This window comes from Centrocercus urophasianus, unplaced genomic scaffold, assembly GCF_019232065.1.
Source record: "Centrocercus urophasianus isolate 14NV4802_14NV808 unplaced genomic scaffold, USGS_Curo_1.0 seq_5, whole genome shotgun sequence".
In the NCBI taxonomy this organism is placed as follows: domain Eukaryota; kingdom Metazoa; phylum Chordata; class Aves; order Galliformes; family Phasianidae; genus Centrocercus; species Centrocercus urophasianus.
Window position 1 is genome coordinate 3,955,886 of NW_024885088.1, and position 20,962 is coordinate 3,976,847.

The window sequence follows — 20,962 nt, forward strand, 5'->3', positions numbered from 1 at the left end:
TTCGTATGCACCAAGAACTCAAAATTAACACAGACCAATAACTTCATGCACAGATTTCAGCAAATGCTGAACAGCTTTTGAAAAACTACCAGGAGCTTTTACTGATCTTTCCCCCCACCTTCCTCATTCAAGCTTCATATACTTCATTTTCAATAAACTTGCCAAATGCAACTTTAATAACCTGTTTTAACTCTGCCTAATGACATAAAAATTTTAGAACTTTGTACAACAGAAGAGTGGCTAACAAAATGATATACAAACTCCAAGATGATTCAGTAAACTGTAATTTTAATGTTCACACAGGGAACTACGCCACGTTTCCCAGCAAGAAAGCAAGAGCTTAGTCTACCTGAGAAACAACTCAGGTGTTCCAGTTCTGTCCTATTTTGAGGTTTCCCATAGTCAATAAACAAGACATTTGGTCAATACAAATTGGTGATTTACAGCACGAAGCAACACAAGGAAAATGCAGACAAAACAATTATCAGTACAGTATAAGGTATATGTGCATTCTGATTTTTTTTCCTGGGTTACTAATACAGGAAAATAATTGCATCAGCAGCTCATAGAACTGAAATGTAAATATTGCTATTAAGCAGATTGTGAAGGAAAGAATCAAGCCTCCTGTGGCTAGACGATGCACGTCACGTGGCAGTTGTCCGCCTCATCCAGAAATAAGGTGCTGAAGACATCATTAAAAAAGGTAGGGTGGTATTTGCAGGCTCTGTCACAGTCAGGATTGAAGTTCACCTCCAGAATCTGAGGCTGCATGATTCTTTTTCCTGTCCAAGAGAACACAAACACTGCCTTTTAATGCAAGCTATACAGAGACCCTGAACCATTGCCTGTCATTAAGCTAGAAGTCATTGAAAATGGCTAGAAGTTATATTTTATGACCCAACCTGGCAGGGTTTTTTTTGTTTCACTCCTAATCACTCCTTCAGCAAAGCCAGGCACAAGCATGGAATTTTGCTTGTGTCTTGGGAACTGAGAATTCTTTTCTACCCCTGTAAGAGGTAAGTGTGCACAGGGCACACTTGCAGACATATCTGAGCTTTCTGCTAAGAAGAAATTTGCCTTATTTGGCTTTTTTTTTTTTCCTACCAGTCATCCACAAATAGCTGGAAGAAAGGCTCCAAGTGGTTGTCAGCCATACTGTGACATTAACATGAAGCATCTCCATATACACATTCTCACAGGGACAACTGAGTGACAGTCCCATGGACATCAACAGCACTGAAATAGTAAACATGGTCCCTTTTCTGCTTAACTAAATAACACTGCAACCTGAAGACACTGGGCCAAGCCACAGGATGATGTCTCTTTAAGGCTTTAGTACACAGGCAAGGATTCTCCCACTGCAAACTGGAAAGAAAACTTGCCCCTGTACAGCTGTGCTTCAGCAAACTAAAACAAAGCCATAGCAGGAGTCCAAGGGAGGCATGGACTCAGCCAAGCACAGTTAGCAGCTCCCTCTACCATCACAGGTCACCAGCACAGCAGCATCTAGCTCCACAGACCTGCAACTTCAGATGCCCTTTGATGTCAGTGGGAGGTGCAGAGTGCAGAGTTTACGCTGCTTGAAAATCCGTAAGAATCTGAGCAAAGGAAATAAATTCCTGAAAATGTTCACAAAGAAGAATTCAACATGCAAAGAAACGAACTTCTCTCACCATCTCTGCTGGTGTCCCATTTTAGCATCAAGTCAATGGCATATAGTGCTCTTGATGACGGATAATCACAGATTCCAAGAGGTGCAGGTTTAGCTGAAGCAACTTGGAACAATTCAGCAAATGCCTTAAAAATGTTTGCCTAGTAATAGAAGAAAAAGGTCTCAGAACACGAAGCAAAGTTCCTACTACAGAAGCAAGCTAAAAAACCCACCTTTTAATCACTTAATGCATTCATATTTTGAAGAGTTTATAGAAATTACACTAGCCAACAGAAAAATCTGCACAGCATTGACTTCAAAATATACATTGAGACGAAGACCAACACAGTGAAAGGGCCAAGTGCTTAGCAGGTATCTGTGGAGTTCTGGGAGCAAATAAGTACAAGAAAAATCCTAATGATGGCACACATTAGAATCAACTTTCCTCTCAAGCATCAGGTGTAATACTACGCTTCTACACAAAGGAGGAGAAGGAGAGAACCCAGGGAAGCTCTGTGCACGCCAGCAGTGCAAAGGTGAAGTTTTTTCCTTCCCTGCCTGTCAAACCTAACTTAGCTTTGTTCTGCCAAGAAAAGTTTTCTACCTGCTTACACTGACATCTATAAACGGTGCTGGAAGTTTATGTATGTTTGTGTCTACCACACTGGTGTTTCCATAAGCAATTAGCCAACAGGACATACAGGTGTAATTCTTAGCATGGAAACTATATTGCAGATACTGCAGATTTACTGCAGATGCAAGAGAGTAATACTCTGCACGTGGCATGTCACTACTTTGAGTAGCCTGTGCATGGTTTCTTCTGATCTGTTTCTCAGTCTCTGCAGTCTCTTTCAGACTATTTCAATCCTAATGCTGCAAACCTGTCATGCTCTGAATGTCTTTCCTTGGATGTGAGGTTCTAGTTAAAATGGATATGAATTAGTTTATGCAAATCAACCCACAGCTGGGTAATTTATTCACTTTTGAAAGAATACACATTAATCGGTACTCAGTCACCATTTCTTCTGCATCTTTTGACTAGTTATAAATATGGAAGAATGCACAATTCAGTTCCGTGTGTACTTCTGAATCATCTTTTCACATTCAGCTTTTTCTTTCAAGCACTACTTATGAATAAGAATGACAATGTCCTCATCTGCCTTCTTGCATATTTTTCAGAAATACACTACTGGAAGCCTTTTATTTGCATATAAAATATGCCTAAGTATGCCTTAGTGTTAGGGAATCATCAGTTTTCTTGTGCAAAGGTAGCCACAGGGCTAAGATCAGCTCGCTAATGCAGGGAAGCTAGAGCTGCAGCTGAAAATCCTACATCACAGCACCCAAGTCAAAATGTAATTCAACAAATGGAGTAACGTGCTCACTTAAAAATCCCTCCTCCACCAACTCACTATTTCTAAGAGAAGAGAGCAGCTTAACTTTTTAAAAAATTTGCCACAGTATGTAAATACAGCCTCTGCACTATCCAGCCTGGTAATGCAGCCCCTTGAGCACAGCACCCTTGAGGTAAGGCTTATTTCCATCAGTCACTTTGGCACAGCTGGGCACATCCTCATCTTGCAAATGAGCTCCAGTGTCCTGCAAAGTGAGCTAACATGAAAGCTTACAGGGAGATCTTTAGACCTACAGCTCTGCTTAATATAGGTAGATCAAAACCTGATTTGGGAAGATTAGTTTTCTACTTGTTTTGGCAGCCTCTTGTGTTGTGAAGTCCTTCAGAACAACGGAAGCAAGAGCCTGAATATTTCAGTGGTTCAACTCCCCACATTCAGTGTTAATACCCTATTGAAACAGCATAGCACTGAAAGCTTTGAAAACACCTTTTTCAGAGTTGTAACAGCAGCACCTGTTATGATTAACACTTGATACTGTGGACTTCCTTGCTGTTTTGCATGGAATACTGAATGTTCATAACCACAGACTTTTATAAATGACATCCTTTCTCAGGTAGAACTCTCAGGAAAACTGATCCTGCTCCCAAGAGCCTGACATTATTTAAGACTGGCTTTATTACCAAGTCCAGTGCAGGGAATTCTCAATGCAGCCATGAAAAAAAATTCTCAAATGCTAAAAACAGCATTTGAGGTTGAATTAGTCCAAGTAAATAAATTATTACAATGTAAAAGTTAACATTTGCTGTCCTTTATGAAGCTGATGAACACGAAGTATGTTTTCTGAGGAAAAAAGTAACTTTTCTTAAAGGCAGTTTATTGAGTTGGATTCACAGATGCTCATGAAATTAAAGACAAATTGTTGACTTACCTGTACTGTTGTCCACAGATGTTCAGGATATTGTTTTTCAAATTGAGGAACAAATTCTTCACAGTGTACCTAGAACAGTTTAGAAGCAAGATATATTGCTTTGGGAATGACTGACCAATCAGATGACATTGGAATACCAAACTTTTTTTTTTTGTTATCCATAGAAATGCAGGTAGAGAAGTAGGGAGTTGGACACTTCCTGAATCCCTTCCTTGTTTTAGCGTTTATATACAAAGGATTACACTGCAGTCTTTAAAAATGATTAGCTGCCATTTTAATAATTCTTCTTATTGATTTCAATTAACGTGGATCTTATTCAGGATGTAGGTTTGTATTACCTATCACAAATTATTAGGGGTCCAGACAGCAAAATGTCTAGGAAAAAAACTTGTTGGGATATTTCCAACAGAGACTGCCTGCTAGGTACAACACAGGGTGTTGGGGAATAGTCACCAAAGAAGGCACTGGAAGATTCTTTAACAACACAAAGATAAGGGAATATTTTGGACTGTTTGCTTACCTGCTTTAACGTTACACCAGGAGCATAATTCATGACAGTGAAATGCTTCTCGTAGTCATCCAAGTCATCAAGGGAAAACGCCCTAAGGAATAAAACAGTTCCTTAGAACCAAACGTGATCCCTTGGAAGCTAAGTCCCATCAGCCAAACAAGGAAGACGAAGGCAATTACCGATTTGAAAAGCGTAGCCAAAAGACATCATAGACAAACAGCTTGAGTGGTTTAACGGAGCGCAGCAACACAGCGTAACGGATGTCAAATTTAACCATCCCCACGTCTTCTCGGTGAAATAAGACTGGATTCTCAATGTATTTGCACACTACCTAATAGAAACAAACAAAAAAAACCCCACGGAAAATATTATTTGACTGAAATGGAAAGTGGCAGTAGATATTGAGGATTTAAGACATCCTTGTATATGTTTTGGTTTTACTTAAGAAACATGCATAAATAACTGATATGTGCCAGTGGGTGTTTCATAAAAGTCCTTGGAGCCTGCCTGGGAAAGCTGGGCAGCCAGAATGTATGAAAGCCTTTTTATTTACAATTTTAGTGGCATTAACCTCTTGAAGTCTAAGTCTGAAGCAATTTGGGCACTCCTGTATTCCAGAAAAATACATGCAGTGCACACATCAGCAGAAATAAAGCTCAGGTGACAGTCTGACATTACGACTGCATACTACAGGAAAAAAAAATGAAGAGCTCCATCATTTCTCTGTTGTTGGCAGTGTTTTGTGCTGCTGAGCTATGGATCAACAATAATGATCAACAGGGGACAGAAGCAACAGTGTACAAAAATTCATGACCAATGCTAACTACACCTAAGGTGTGATCATCTTATCTGAGAATTAGCCTTGAAGCAGAAATGCACTGAACCATTAATTACTGTCAGGGCAAAACTTCTTTTTTAAATAAGAAAACATCAGCCACTTTGGGTCTTCCATCACTGCAACAAATGGTGCTGATTTGAATAATTAACTCAGAATTCACTGAAGCTGACTGCTGATGGGTCAATGTACAAATTTTGAAGAAAATAAGTTTCCTTCCTTCTAGTCTTAGACCACTTCCTGTAACAGCTTTTTCAGAAATCCATTTAAAATCTCACTCAAAGCCACGGTCTCTAACCTTTGGGCTGCTTTCCCTATGCCTGATGATATTGTTAAGGCTCTTGGTGATGTGGGTGTCCAGGCTTCTGGCCAGGTTCCACGGTTTGCATATCCAGTGATTGTCTTCTCCTCTGTGAGAGATAGAAAGCCAAAGCCTATAAGCTTCATTCATCTGTCTGAACATTCACTTGAACTGATCTACATACTCCTATGTCTTAATCCCTTTATAAAGCTGGGCACTACAGTGCAAGAACTAAGGACTTCTGACTGATAGCTTCAAGCAATGGTGTAAAAGGCAGAAAAGGCAATGGTAGCTTTCACTTTTTTCCGTTAGGGATTAGCATATTCTCACTGCTGATTTCCTTCTGTGTATCTTACTACTTTAAAAGAGAAGAACAACACATGAACATTAACACCACAAACACACAGAGGCCACGGTACAGACATCATTCTGTCAAGAGTCTGAGGCTGTGCTGGCAGGCAATCACCTCAGTTTCTAAGGTGATTCTCTTAACACCTGCAAATAATTCATAATACATTACACCATGACTGCCTCCCTGGGGAAGAAATCAGACCGTATCTCAGCAATTCACACTGCAAGAAAAGAAGAGTATACCATTCTCATCTCACTTCCCAGTGCTAAGTCACCTAAAGGGGGCAATATTCCTTGAAACATCCTCAAGGAAAACAAGTAACATCCTGGTCTTCACTCAGTACATTTTTTTGAGCAAGGACAGGGTGACACTATGTCCTTCTTTCCTCAGTTAATAAAGCAATCTGAGAAACTGCTCGGGCTGCATGATAAACAGCTCAAACTGAGCTGAAGTTAGCAGTGTTAACTTCAGATGGTTTTATTTCTGTGAAACTTACTGCCTTCTTCCCTTTGCCTTATATGCACATTGCATTTGTGCTCAATCCTTGATAAATAAGAGGAATTTAAACATCAGACAAACCAGTTGCAAATCTCCAAATGCAAGACACTCATCTTTGAATAAATTGGGATCAAAAGCACAAGATGTAAGGTAGGAGAAATAACAACCACCTTCTCTCACGCTGCTGAAAGTAACAGATGAACTGGGGCAGCTCTGTTTGCAGGTTAAAAGTACGCGGCAACCATCTTGGCCCATCCGGCCCTCCAGCTCGTCTAGATATGGATGCCAGGCAGTCTTTGACAGTCAGGAGGTTCTCACACGGGAACTGATTCAGCATTACTTCAGGTCTTTCCTCACTCAGCTTCCTGCACAACAAAGGAGCTGTTAAACTGAGGAGGGGAAAGGCCTTTTGGATCGCTTATAGAGGAAGAAAGAAAAAAGAAAAGAATTTCCCTTATCAGGAAAAGATTTACAACCTATAATCTTTGAAGTGTGAGAAGTTGTAGAGGATGTCTGCTTCTGCCTCGTTGTCTGTGAATATGAAACGAGGATGTGTCAGGCTGTTGAGGACTTGTTGGATGTCTGTGAACACCCTAGAAGAAAAAGAGATATGAAGAAAAATGAGAGTTTGATTTCTGAAAATGATCAGCTGCTGCTCGAATAGAAAACAGTGTTTTGGTTTTTTAAATGTTGGCTCCCTGCAAGTGTTACACTTCTAACCTACAGAAAAAAAAGAAATATTGTGGAACAGATTAAAAAAAAAGTTTTGAAACAAAACATCTCAAAGACAGCTTTGCTCCAGCAACTTTAACAAAACTTGCAATTGAGAACTGTGACAGTCCCTGATGGGAGAGCACTAACATGAATTCACTATTACACACGAAAGAGCCCTTGAGGGAGAAATACCTTCTAAGTACCTTCATTGGTGGAAGAGCCCTAACCATCAACCTGTCAGCAACAAGGAGCAAATCCATATGAAACCTGCACAGTTTCAGAGCTTAACATGAAGACTCAATGTCAGACTGACGTAGAAAAGCAGTTAGAACAGTAAATGAGCATTTCAACAGATTAAACAACTGTTATTTTTTCTTTTTTCTTAAGGTGTCACAATACTCTTCCTGCTCTCCAGACCTGCTCTCATCAATTAACTCTTCTTTCCTCTTCTGCAACCAACCAATCAGAAGATACAATCCCAGGAGAGGATCAACTTTTGGAACAGCCCATTCACAGGGAGAAACACTCTTTTCAAAAACCCCCAACATCTGAAGCATGTCTCTTATGCTTTGTTTATTGCTACAGACATCCTGCATAGCTCTGTGTGAGACATATTACCTTCACTGTACTATTTACCCTGGAGAGTAAGACTAGAAGAAACTAATTCTAAGCACTGGCATTTATCAAAAGAAGTCCTAATTCTTTCCCCACTACTAAAACTTGGTGAAGTTAATATCCTTATACAGCCCTTCCAGTATTTCCTTCTGCAAAATGTGGCTTCTTGAACACCTGCACAGCTGAAGGAAGTATGGCACCAAATCAGACAAAAGGCCCGGAACAAGTTGCACTAAATTCATCTCAAGAACAGGACAAATATCCACTGTTTTGGAGCAACTTTTAGTCCTTGCTGAGGGAAATAGGATTCAAAGTGGTGACCTGGAGGTAAAACAGCCTTATAATGCTGTAACAAAGTCTCGAAGCATTTGATATTCTCACGTAACTCCAGCACACTGCAAGCATCATACTTAATCTTGGTAAGAAAGCATTTTGTTTGCAGATACATACTTGAAAACTTTGTCTTTATCATAAACTGATGGGTTGATTGCTATGGGGAGTTTCTCCTTGTTTTCTGCTAAAATAGCCTAAAAACCAAAAATAAAGAAATTAATAATAGTCACAGTAAACAGGCAGCCTTGAGTCAGACTTCACAAGGATCAGCAAATAAGAACAGCAGCACAGACCAAACTGCCTTTTAACGTGCACACAGTCATATTTATAAGATAAGTGACTGGAAAACAATTTTAAAAGAAAAAATGATAACTAAAATACTCAATGATTACATGTTCATCCAAGTTTTTTATTAATGTTATCAATGTCTATTGAGGTTTTATCAAGTTATCAAACCTTACAGACAGTTTAATGCAATTCCTTTTCTTCACATAAGTCTTTAAATACAGGTGTACAGGTGTGTTTGTAGCCACAGCAAAAATGACAGTCTGTGTGTCTGACCACTGCACTGCCTGGCTCAAGTGAACTGCAGAGTCACGTTCTGAGAAACTTACGTTGTGTCATACGCTGCCCAGCAAGAAATAAAAGTAAAATAATTAAAAAAAAATAAATCAGTACAAGAGCAGAGGCAGAAGGGGGTCAGAATTAAGAGGCCACTGATAAAGAAGGAACAAAGGGCAGAACATCTGCCCAGTCAGACGTGCCCTTCATCTTCAAGGGTGTTACAGGAAGTACAATCACCTCTAACTGGAAAGTGTAAGCAAAACCAAACCAGAGACACTGCCTTCTAAAGCAAGCTGGACAATACAAATACAAATTAGATGACTACAATTCTCAGAATGGTGCCAGAAGATTTGTTTGCATCTATTCTCAAATAGCTCAAATTCAGGGACCTGCTGCAGAACTGCAACTACTTGAGTCTCCCAAGAGATCGCTTCTTTAAAGTCAGACATTTCATTAGAAGTGCCTTTATTAGGAACTGTCTCCTCTGAGCCTGCTTTCTGCAATCAGTGCCCAAATCACTACCGGCAGTACCACTGAAGTCACAGACTTTGTGGTCTGTGCTGAAGAATACAGTGAGGTAGCAGAACAAAAACCAGGTGAGATTTCATCTGCAGCATTACTGTATTAACTCTGCTTTTCTAAGCAGGGCTGAAATCTTGTAAGATCTATGGGAACTAGATGATCTTCAGAAGGGCCCTTCCAACCCAAAATACTCCACGAGTCTTTGCTTCTATTTTAAGGAAAATTAGAGCCTCAAAAGTAACACCCTTAGCTACAGCTCAGCAAAACCAACAACTCAGCCAAGCAAACAACAAATTATTTGTGTGTAGTAGTAAAGCATTCCCTGCTGCAAAAGCTGTAGAGATAGCAAACATTTACACTACCTTGCAAAACTGCTGGCTCAAAGACTGAACAAATCTGACACAGTCAGATTTTTTTGCGCACACAGCTCTGTATATGCTAAGCTATGGCAACCAGAAGCTTCAGCAACATGCATCTCTTCATAGGTATTTCCCTTCTTGAGTTATACTACATACAAAGTTTTTTCTTTGATCTGTCACCAGTCTAAATCTTCAATCATCTACAGCTAAATATTCCAGAGGAAAAAAAAAAATGTTTTCAAGGCAAGATAGGAAAGGAGTATAATATTTGCCTGTTTGCCACACACTTGAACTAAGCAACATATTGCCTTATCTGAGATCCAGGCACATTTGCCAAGAGAACTGTAAGATCAGAACTATATGAGCATCATTTCTCATCTGTAAATAGGAAGTATGCCCACCCCTCTTCAAAAATGCAAAATCCCAACCCATATGACAGTGGTTCCAGAACAGCCTATTTTGGTCATATGCATTTATTCAACAAAATCAGCTTAATTTTTGCCTAGTTAATAACTAGCTGAATTTGGAGTTTTCTGACCATCCTCCATCAAAAGCAGCAGATTGCTGGTACAGAACATGGGGATCCAACATTTTAGCTTGAATGAACAGAAATTGTTCTGGGCCAGACAAAAGATAAATACTAGAGCTAATGTATAGAAGTAACAAAATTTCTCATAATTTTTATTAAAGCAAAAATGTGAGAAAAGTGAATAAACGTAGGTAAAACGTGTGTCCTTCGTGATGCTCAGAGGACTGGAGCACCTGTCCTACAAAGAAAACCTGAGAAGGCTCTGGGGAGACATCACTGCAGCCTTCCAGTACTTCAAGAGAGTTTATAAACAGGAGATAGACTGACTTTTTACATGGTCTGGTATTGATAGAATAAAGGGGAACAGTTTTAAACTGAAAGAGGGAAGATTTAGGTTGGATGTTAGGAGGAAGGGATAGTGAGGCACTGGCACAGGGCAGTTTGGATGGGGCCCTGGATCTGGTGGGTCGTAACACTGCCCAAGGCAGGGGGTTGGAACTAAATGGGCTTTAAGGTCCCTTCCAACCCAAAAACCATTCTGTGACTCTAGGTTTTATAACAGTGGTATCAAATTAAGGACATTGTCTCCACTACAATATTTAGCAATTCTAAATCACATGATAAATGAGTAATCAGACTGAAAAGTATAATTATCCCAGTGTACTAAGATGAATCCTTCTGTAATTCAAGACAGACCAGAAGTACTACAGTGATAGATCTAGTGGGTAAGCACGTTAGACAATGTCTCAAACACTGAACTGAAGATAGGTACCTTATATGAAAGACCTTGCACTGTATTTACATGAAGAAATACCGCAATAACATAGACAATTTCTGTTGCCTCAGTTCTGTAAGTTATATCACATGCCAGATATTTCTCATTTCATTATGCTTTTTTTTAGTTAGTACCTATGCTCTGAGTCAATCTTTAAGCCTGACAAAAAGCAGAACCAGAACTCTTTGATTAGCTCTTTAGACGCCATCTCTGAAAGGATAAAATATGACATCTGTTACACCCTACCTGGTAATGCTCATCTGATGGCTCTGGGGTAAAGCAGTTGACATCCAATACCTCACTGGGCAGCCAGGGTAGCAAAACACACTTCCTGATCAAGCGATCAGTTTCCCCGTAAGCATAATCACGGGTCACTTCATCTGCAGTAAAACAAGGAGAGACTTTCAGGAAGTCTTTAATTCTACGCTCGGAAATCCCCCTCATGCCTCATCATACAAATGAAGGTTGGACAGTTAGTAATGCTACAACTGTCAGGATCAAAATGCAAAATTAGATATAATTAAAGAACTACATGAAAAAGGGTATTACTTGCAATGCAAAAATTAGGTCAAAACCAGCTGACTTACGACAGTTTAATCGTGCAGCTGAACACTATTACCCCTCTACGTGGTGGGAGCAGAATGAGGCATCCAACCACAGGTATACGTGCAAAGTCAATAACAAACAAACACAGACTCAACTTACCACCAGTTTCCAGGTCTCTCAGGGGCCAGAGAACAGTGTAAGCAATTTGTTGAGGCATGTAAAACAGGGGTGCTGTTGCAAAGCTAGGCTGATCTGAATGCTGAATGCGTGATCCAAACTCATCCATAATATACCAGACAGGAACTTTCTCTTCCGCAGTCTGCACAATTAGAGAGTGAGAAATACTGCATAGGAAAGAACTACAAGACAGAAGGTTCTGGCAGTACCCGCTACAATGTTGTCCATGCATCCAAGACACTGTGAAAACTGGCAAGTCTGTTCTTGTAACTACAGAGTCCCATCCTTCCTCTTATTACAAAGCTATTGCTTACCAAATCCACTTCCCCTGAAGCCAGCTCAGGGAATAAACACAACAGAAGGCTGTTTCCTCACACTTCTATAGATGCAGAAGGGGAGACGCACAAGTTGGACTTACACTATTCAAAGCAGTTCAGTGTCAGAAAGGGAAACTGAAGCCAAGTTCAACTATAGGTTGAATTGTCTTCCAGGGAAGCATTTTTCAAGTGGGAGCATATAATTTCACGATTCATGAGTCACTCATGAGAAAAAGACAGGAAACCAAAACACAACATAGAAAGATGGAGATGTACTGCATCTGAATGACCAAAGTTGGTGTAGTCTTATCTACATTACCTAAAAATAGGATCTGGAATAAGCTACATCTGGAAGCACACCATCTTGAAACTAGCTGGTTCTCACTTGAGGTTGAGCTAACATTTATACTGTATTGGCAATCAAATGCCAAACTGAAACCAGGAAGCTAACTTATCTGACAGCATAAGTATATCCTCAGCAGGTGAAACACCCCTACAGATGAGGAAAGCTGTGAGCATAGCTGCTGAGAGACCTGTTTGTGAGGCACTTGATTCACAAAGGAGTCTTTCCTTCACTGTAAGTAAATATGAATAGAAAAAAAAAACAAATTTGACACACAAGCAGATCCCCCCTTTCTACTGTCCTCCCTTTGCAGAAGGCTCTTCTCCTCTGTGTGGAAAAACAAGAAAAAAAAAACAACCCTCAAAATTCTTATCTGAAATGAGGGAGCAAGCCACCACACATTCTAACTTTAGATGGCATCTGCTCTCCTTCCAGATAGAAGTTTATTGTTCAATGCCCATAAAAGAACATTTTTGTGTCAAAAAAGTATATTTGTTCTACCTTATACAGGAATGCTTCACTCAGGGCTGCCCAGAAGTTTTTAGCAGCCCAGTCAAGCTTCAGAGACTCACCCCTTGAGAAAGCTGGTAGGTCTGATTGTACTTCCACATTTCCTGCAACACTTGCTCAACACTGCCCTCATCTGGGATTTCTCCGTGAAAATCGATGCCCATGAGATTTGCCATTCTGTGAAGTAAGCCAGGCACGTGAAGCAGCTGCTGGCGGGCGTGTTCAATGCGGTATGTCCAGGCATGGTCGATGAGGAAAATGCTTCAAGAGAATTTTGATAGCATTACAATGGAATGTATAGAGATATTTCCATGCAAGGGCCAAATACCTCTCTCAGTAAGAGCTACATGTTCTTGCAGAAAGTTCAGTAACTAAATACTCTCTTAATGGCAAAGTAACTCCCTGAGCACACATGTACCATTACAGGTAAGGAACAACTTCCCAGCAGTAAGACAGCACTCTTTTTGTTCTAGAAAGTTTATTGTGTAATAGTCAGACATTCTACCATAATGAGGCACAAACAGAACAGTGCACTCAGTTTGCCAGCCCAGCTCTCCTTAGGATCCTGGAACACAGGACTTTCTTCCTTCTTCCACAACATCAACCTGATATTCACGGAACAGCTAGAGTTGGAAGAGACCTTCAAGCCTGCCCAGTTCCAGCCCCCAACGTGGGCAGGACTACCAGACACCAGATAAGGCTGCCTGGGCCCCATCCAACCTGGCCTTGAAGAAGAAAAACTATGTACTGTTTTGGAAAAGCATTCCCAGATCCTTCTAGCCAGGAGATCTTGCAATATCTACAATCATCTGTAGAACTAGTTGGAAAGGCATGATCACCAGAAGTCTTATACAGGCTGCAAGTTCAAAAACTTTAAAGTTTTTGACTGTTTTTTCTTTATTTGGCTCCGTTTTTCTTTTCTTCCCCAGAAATAGAATGCACTGTTTAAAAGAAGTACCGATCTGAAACAAAATCACAGCCAACTGGCATATCTCTCCTTGAGAAGTTTAACCCTTGTGCTGGCTGCATGATTTTCACAGCAAAAGCCAACTTACTTAAACAGAAGGATTCTTCACACTTTGGCCATATCCTTTCACTGAATCACATCAAAGAATTGTAAATTCTACTTATTAATTTCCCCTTCTCAGTTTTCATTAAGTTAAAAACATTTCAGCTGTCACGTATGCCAAGTATCCCTGAACAATTATTGTGTATCATATTCTACACACAGCATAAGCTTACTTTAATTTTAAACCTAGAGATTCTAGAGAATGCTAAGGTGGAAATCTACTTCAAAAGACAGTTAGCAAACAAGCATGTTGGTATTCTGCTTCTACAACCACACATCTGAATGCTGCAATTAACTCCAAGACTTTCTAAGAGTTGCTTTGAATTTTACAATTTGTGTTCTCAGATTCAGAAAGGCAATGACTTAGGTTAAAGCAAGCACATAAAGGTAGATACCCACGCTCTATGTTGTTTTTACTCATCAAGACAAAGTTTATGTAAATAGACAAAGTCTAAGATCCAAAGAAAAAACTATGAAAGGTCTGGCAAAATAAGATCTATACAACATGTGCCTAGCAGGCAATTGTATGGCAACACTCTTGAATTACATCATAGCCAACCGAAAGGAAATTCAGCTGTCTGTGTATCATCTCTTACAGCAGCTCAGTATCCCCTGAGCCTGAGGTTCAACAGAAAACACACTGAATCTGCAAATCTGTGTATTTTATTTCTACAGACATCTCAAAGTTACCTCTTCTCTATTCTCTCAGTTTCATAAAACTGATTAATAAGCATCTTCCTCCATGATTTAAGGAGAAGCAACATAAAATGCCTGCACTCCTAGGGCTCTTTACAAGTTATGCTTCATAGCAGGAGATAATTTATCTTTTCTGAAACAAGCAGCTGTGTCTTATGGTAAGAACGACAGACAAAAAACAACAACATATAAAACAAAACAAAGGAGCATTTTTGAATAAGACCAAGCAAGTTTTATTACAAACTGCCCTCATCACTGTAGGCTTTAAGACCACTCGGACACAGGACCAGTTTGCAAATCACTACTCACCTATCAGGATTGGAGGCTTGAATCCCATTCTCATTTGTTACTATAACTTTGAAACAAGGTTCATTTCCAGGATTTGGCTTCTTTTTCAATTCATCTTCCATTGCTTCATCACCTTCCTCTTCCTCATCTACCTCTTCTACTTGCATTATCCCAAAGTAGTCACCAGCATCAAACACCTGAAGTTGAAAGTAAGAATACAAGCAGTTAGTTGAGGCAGTACTCATGTATGCACAATGCAACACTGACAAGGCACAGACAGTTTTGGCCTGCATTCTGACAACAGTGGTGTCTAGCATTCATTCTTTCACCTTTTAATAGAGCTGTCTGGGAATTTTCTCTGCTTAACATCAGCAGGAAGCTGTGTTGGTTTCTTTAGCATCAACAGATCTGTTGACGATCATCCATTAATTCCACTAATCACAATTATTTTTGTTCAATTCCAAAATCAACAATCAAGTGAATCACTGCAAAATACAATCTGATATTATGGCATGCAGTGCTCAACAAACCCAGGTGTTACCCAGGTTCCAGAACCACGATGAAGTACATTAAGACCCCCAGTCAAGTTCTGAGTCAGTTAAGAGATGCAGGAGTATTTTCCTCCTCCTTCCTTACACAAGGAACAGTTTGCTCACCTGCAGATGAGATTGGAGCCTTTTCACATTGCTGCAAGCTGAAGTCTATACTTAGCTCAATTGGTCCACTGAAAAGGGTTTACTTGCATTCTTTGTCACTCTAGATGCAACAGTTTGATCTAAACGTATTAAGAAGGTGAAGGCCACCACATGTTTCCCTTCTGCCACAAATCTTGCCTAATGGTGGCTTTGTACGCCTGCTGCAGAAAACCAATGCTACTTCTCTGATTTCAAATTAAACATGTAATTTCAAGAAGGAAAAAGTATAGAGTCTCAGAAGACATTTCAAACCCTTTTGCAGGGAGCTGTTCTGCTAAGTCAGTCATGCTACGTAGTCAACCAGACAGGAGCTGACAAATGATTAGTCCTCTCACACATCATTTTTAAAGAGGAGTAAGCCATCCTAACAATACACTTTTCCATCTAACCTCGTTAGTAAGCAGCAGGGAGGGTAACATCTGGAAACGTAACCTCCAGAGACACTCCTTCAACATGTCAAGCACCTAGCCCATTGCATCACTATCACAAGTCATTACCTCTAGACACTGACAACTTATTGGCTGGAAAATCCCAGAGGCAGAGACAAGCTTTTATTTGTTCCTTCAGGACAATAATCTCCACTAAGCCCCAGCTGGAGGGCAAGAAAATCAACACATTCGCAAAGCAAGGCCACCTAGACAAAGCAGAGTTGCCCATGGGAGCTAGCAGCAAGAAGGGAGGGCAGCAGGGAAAGAGCACCTGCTGCAGATTTTAACCTAGAGCACTGCATCATAGAGCAGAGCAGACAATACCTGCAAGTGCCTCCTGAGGATTGATGATGGTGTTTTGTTTTGGGCTAGGGGGTGCAGAGCGATGCTGAGAATGCACATGCTAACTTCACATATATGTTTTTCTCAGGGTAAATAAAATCAGTTTGCAAACAACCTCACTGGAGATTAAAAATACAGAAATAAGTAACTGATTTACCATCACCCATAGTTCAGTAGGCATCTGAATAGCTAGCGATTCCAATTTATCTCTAGTTTTCCAGTTTTGCTGGAAGAGGATAATGTTACTCAACAGCAAGCAGTATTGCCATCTCTTGCTGTTGGGGCCACCAACATTTCCTTTAAGATCCTGCTTGCCTGCCTGTACAGTTCACAGCCATTTTAAGCCGATTTCACTGAGGTAAGTTCCAGCCATAGGAAAAGCCCTTTCTCGGGTGGCTGCCAGCAGCATTCTGCTCATTTCTGTCAGGTGGCTCCCAGCTGGAGCAGCATCCTGAGCTGGCTGCCGCACAAGCACTAAACCCAGTCCTGAAAGGCAGCAAGAAGCATGAGCTTTCCCCAACATCATCATTAAAGGCAGCAGTGAAATGACCAGAAGCCATTAGGAAGTTAAAACTGCAAGCGTGATGTACCACAGCCCACCTGACACGTGCTGCCTGTGCCTAACAAATGGTGAGGGCCTGGCAGTGCGAGGAGGGCCAGCTACAGAGAAGCAGCTGTAAGCAAGCCAGGTTTGGGCAAGCCCTCTGTCCCTTCACATTCAGGTACAACTCCAACCTTACAAACCCAGTAAACTAGACAGTGCGAAACAAGGACTGCCATGCACAGGCACCTTCAGCAAATTCCTTGCAGGCATGCTGCAAACTGTTGTGAAAGCCACAGGCAGCCTGTGAGCAGCAGCATGCCCTTCCCTGCTCTGCAAAATAAAGTCTGGTAACACTAATCATGCTGCACACCTACTGATAGTTAAGTAGAAGACACCACTTAAGGGTCTGCTTTTGTCCAAGTTTGAACAATGGTTTCTCAGGGCCACAAAAATACTCACTGCAATACATAGGGGCCTGCCAGTTTTGCTAAATGCAAAATAAGGAAGTAAGTAAATGCGGGTTTCTTGCCCTAGCAGATACATCACATTTGGGATGAGCAACTCAGTGTAATTTGTGGTTACACAAGGCTCTCAGGAGCAAAACGGCTCTAGCAGCTCTCAAGGTAAGTGAAACCCCTCCACTTCTCTTGCAGGCTCTAGCATACAGCAGGTAAGGTGCTGTATGTTGAAGCAAATTCATGCTGGAAAACAGCTGCCTGGGCTGGGTTCTGGATGTACTGATGTAAGAGGAGATTTTATCTACGTAATGCATACAAGTTTTCCAAGTTCTACGCTAGAAAATTTTAATCTTTGTAACAGGTTAAGACAGATGAAAAATTCCTTCCACCTTCACACAGGAAACAAGAGAACTCATGCTGTAGTCTGCGTTTCACAGATTTATTTTCCCCAATTACTCTTCGCTTAAAAGTCCCTGAGCATTTTCATCCTTTTCCTTCACCTCCTCTGCTGCCTTCCTGCTGAAGCTTTGAGCAAGATACTGTGGGCCTGCTTGCTTCAAGAGTTCATCCCAGGCCACTGCACTCCTCATTGTAATTTTTCCTACACAGTCTTCTCCATATCCTTTTGTCCTTCTGGATAAAATCTAGAAGCTGCAATGGCAGAGACACGCACCATTAGCAGCCTGGTTTATCTTAAGCACACTGAAATCATTACATTTCTCTCTCCACGCACCCTGGACAAACAAGTACACTCAGCCACTGTAGCAAGCATATTGAAACAGCGTGCACTGTGCCACACTAGGATATGTGCCTTCTCTGTGCCAGCCCCTGTGGAAGTATCATGGCTATGGTTTTCCTCATTCAATTCTCTTCCCTCTCAACTTCAACCAAGAAGTTTGTGGCTTATCAATACTCATAAATGTCAAATGGTAGGAGACAACTGGATGGGGCCAGGCTCATTTCAAAGGTGCCCAGTCAACAGGACAAGGGGCAACGGGCAGAAACTGAGATCTAAACAGTTCCATCTGAACACGAGGAAAAACTTCTTTAAAGTGAGGGTGATGGAGCACTGGAACAGGCTACCCAGAGAGGCTGTAGAGTCTCCTTCTCTGGAGATACTCAGAACCCACATGGACACTTTCCTTTGTAACCTGCTGTAGGAAACCTCTGTTAGCAGGGGTTGGACTAGATCCCTTCCAACCCCTATGATTCTATGAGAGAGCATTTGCTTGAGTTAACGTAGATGTATTCTCTCTGCAATACACAGCTATTCCTCTTACTTGCAGTACCAGACATGCAGCTGTTAGAAACAACCAGAAATGCATTTAAACCCTCCTGAGTGTGCTGCAAGCACTCTGATGGTATCACATCTTCTTAAACTTCCATTCAACTGTGAAGTTGGGATGAGGAAAAAAAAAAAAGAAGGCACTCAAACAATCAGAGCTGAGTTTCTTTGTACAACTGCTTAACCACAGCTCTTCTTCCTCACCCACCACCCTGCAGCTTCTCACCCTATCTCCTAAACCACAACCCCTGCTCGCTCCCTCCCTCTCCCCACACCCTCAGGCTTCATCGAGCTCACTCCGCCCCAGGACAGCGAGCTCACCTCGCCCTTATTGCCTCCCGTAGGCTGACTCCTCCAGACTCCCCGGAGCGCTCTCACTTTTCCACACAGCTGGTTTCGGGTCCTGCCTTTCCCGCCTCAGCTCCCGGTTCCACTGCTCCAGCAAATCCACGCTACCTTTCCTCACCGCTGAGGCTGGCGGCACACGCACCACATCCTAAACAATTCTGAACCGTGCCTACCGACAAAAGCGGTCCCGCTCACGACCCATTTCCTCTTTCTTTTCTTATCGAACGGCGGTCAGCCGCTGAAAACACGAGGCAAAAGGGATTCCTCGCTCCGCCGCTGCTTAACCCCGGCCACAGCGCTCTCCCCAGCCCCGTCTCGCACTCACCTCTCCGCGCAGCTTACGGCACAGGCTCTCCCAGTAGCGCGCCGGGACGCAGGAGGCGCGGAGCGCAGCCCCGTGCAGGGCCACGAAACCCGCCAGCTCTTCATCGCCGTCCCCCGACATGGCCGAGCCTGGCGCAAACTGCTGCCGTACCCCTGCCCGCCCCGCCGCGAAGCGGAGCATGCCGGGTGGGGCCTGACCGGGGAGGGAGACGGAGCGGGAACTGCGCGCGCGTGGCGGGTGGGGCCTCATCGCGCTGAGAGGCGCGGCTGTGGGCTGCTGCAATGGTGCGTGGTGTCGCTGGACGCGTTCGCTTTTCGATGGAACTTGCTGGTCAAGAAAGCGTCCAAATCGCGGAGCTCCTTAAGTGGAGAATGAACATTAGTGTCACACTGAAGAAATCGCCTTGTGTTGCTGGACTGATGTGTGATATAGAGTAGCTAGCCCAGCAGTCCTTTCTCCACGTAATCAGTTATCATGAGGCAGATCTCTGTCAAAGAGCTGTGGTACCGTGGTCAGACACTGACGGTATAAAGAGATGAGATGCATGCTGTAACCATATGCTGCCGTTCCAGCACGATCCCCAGGCTATCTGAATAGAAGACACAGGCTGATCTTCCCCTGTCCACCCCACCATGTGCTCCCACGTGTTCACAGCATGTCACTAAGCAGACCTGCCTAAATGAGCAACAGTGTCAAAAACCAGCTGCCTTAACTGGGTTCCTGCTACGCGTCTCTATGATTGTAGATATTTCTGCTAATATTGTAGCTTGGAGAAAGGATGTCTGTGGTGGAGATCTCACCCCTGCATTATAAAAAGCAGGGACTAGACTGCTCACAGCTCTCGCGGGGATCTTGGTTACTACAAAAGCTCCCACAACCACCCTTCTCTCAGCTATTGCTGTGCCATAGGCTCACTACAGGATGTGTATTATGGATACACACACCCTCATGTACAGCCTGTATCGTGTATACCAAGTCACAAGACTTGTTTCTTCCTTAAGCAAATCCAGTAAGAAAAGTAGGATGTCTTTTCATTTCCTTGTTCAATAGAGCTGCACTGAGCATGTCCTGTCCTGGGGGGAATGTGATCCTGAAGATTTACGTAACCTTGTTTTTGCCAAGTGCAGGCAGGTGCTTTCTCACTGCCTGTGTGCACCTTCACCTCACTTTGGGCAGGACTTCTGGCCACCGGCCAGCTGTCTGTGGTTCCAGGCTGTTTGGGTGACTGTGCAGGTCAGGCAGGTCAAAACTGTTGCTGGTGAACTCAAGGTAATAATAAAATGCAGTCAGAATCACTGGGATTAAGAGCAGTGAGACTCTGAGATGTGGAAGCAACAGTAAATTGTATTTATCTCCTTACTTTATCTAATGAGGTTTTATTTGCCTGCAGCTCAGCCTGTTCTGCTGTTTTTCCACCAGGAGTATATCTATATCCTGCAGCAGGGATCAGAGTCCAACACTTGGTCATTTCACATCACCATCTCAGCTGCGGGGCTACACAACAAGGCTTTCAGGAGCAAGTATTCCTACCCCACATCACTGACCGCTTGTGATGCAAAAAAAAGCAGTAGCCCCGCTGTCACCTCTCATTACAAAAACAGGTACTTGTTGATAATATCTGTAAAGTAAAGTGGAAATATCTGTAAAGTTACCTCAGAATATTATTCTGATTGTTTTCTTAGGAATAGTGACTAATTTGCGGTACCCAAACAATGCCTCAGCCCTTACTGAGGCAAAGTGCTTGTTGAG

The 20,962-nt window shown here is 42.1% G+C and overlaps 1 protein-coding gene across 1 annotated transcript; it reads right to left on the bottom strand.

The window, feature by feature from the left end:
* Positions 1 to 271: 271 nt before the first annotated feature.
* On the bottom strand, positions 272 to 19,353 carry TTLL12 (tubulin tyrosine ligase like 12). Its single transcript, XM_042834955.1, has 14 exons — positions 19,214 to 19,353; positions 14,810 to 14,985; positions 12,798 to 12,996; positions 11,548 to 11,707; positions 11,089 to 11,222; positions 8,211 to 8,287; positions 6,908 to 7,024; positions 6,602 to 6,796; positions 5,579 to 5,690; positions 4,625 to 4,776; positions 4,455 to 4,536; positions 3,935 to 4,003; positions 1,674 to 1,812; positions 272 to 782 (listed from the first exon to the last, which is right to left on the bottom strand). Exons 1-14 carry the CDS (start codon positions 19,331 to 19,333, stop codon positions 631 to 633), a joined length of 1,884 nt encoding a protein of 627 aa, XP_042690889.1. The 5' UTR covers positions 19,334 to 19,353; the 3' UTR covers positions 272 to 630.
* Between the last annotated feature and the right edge of the window lie 1,609 nt (positions 19,354 to 20,962).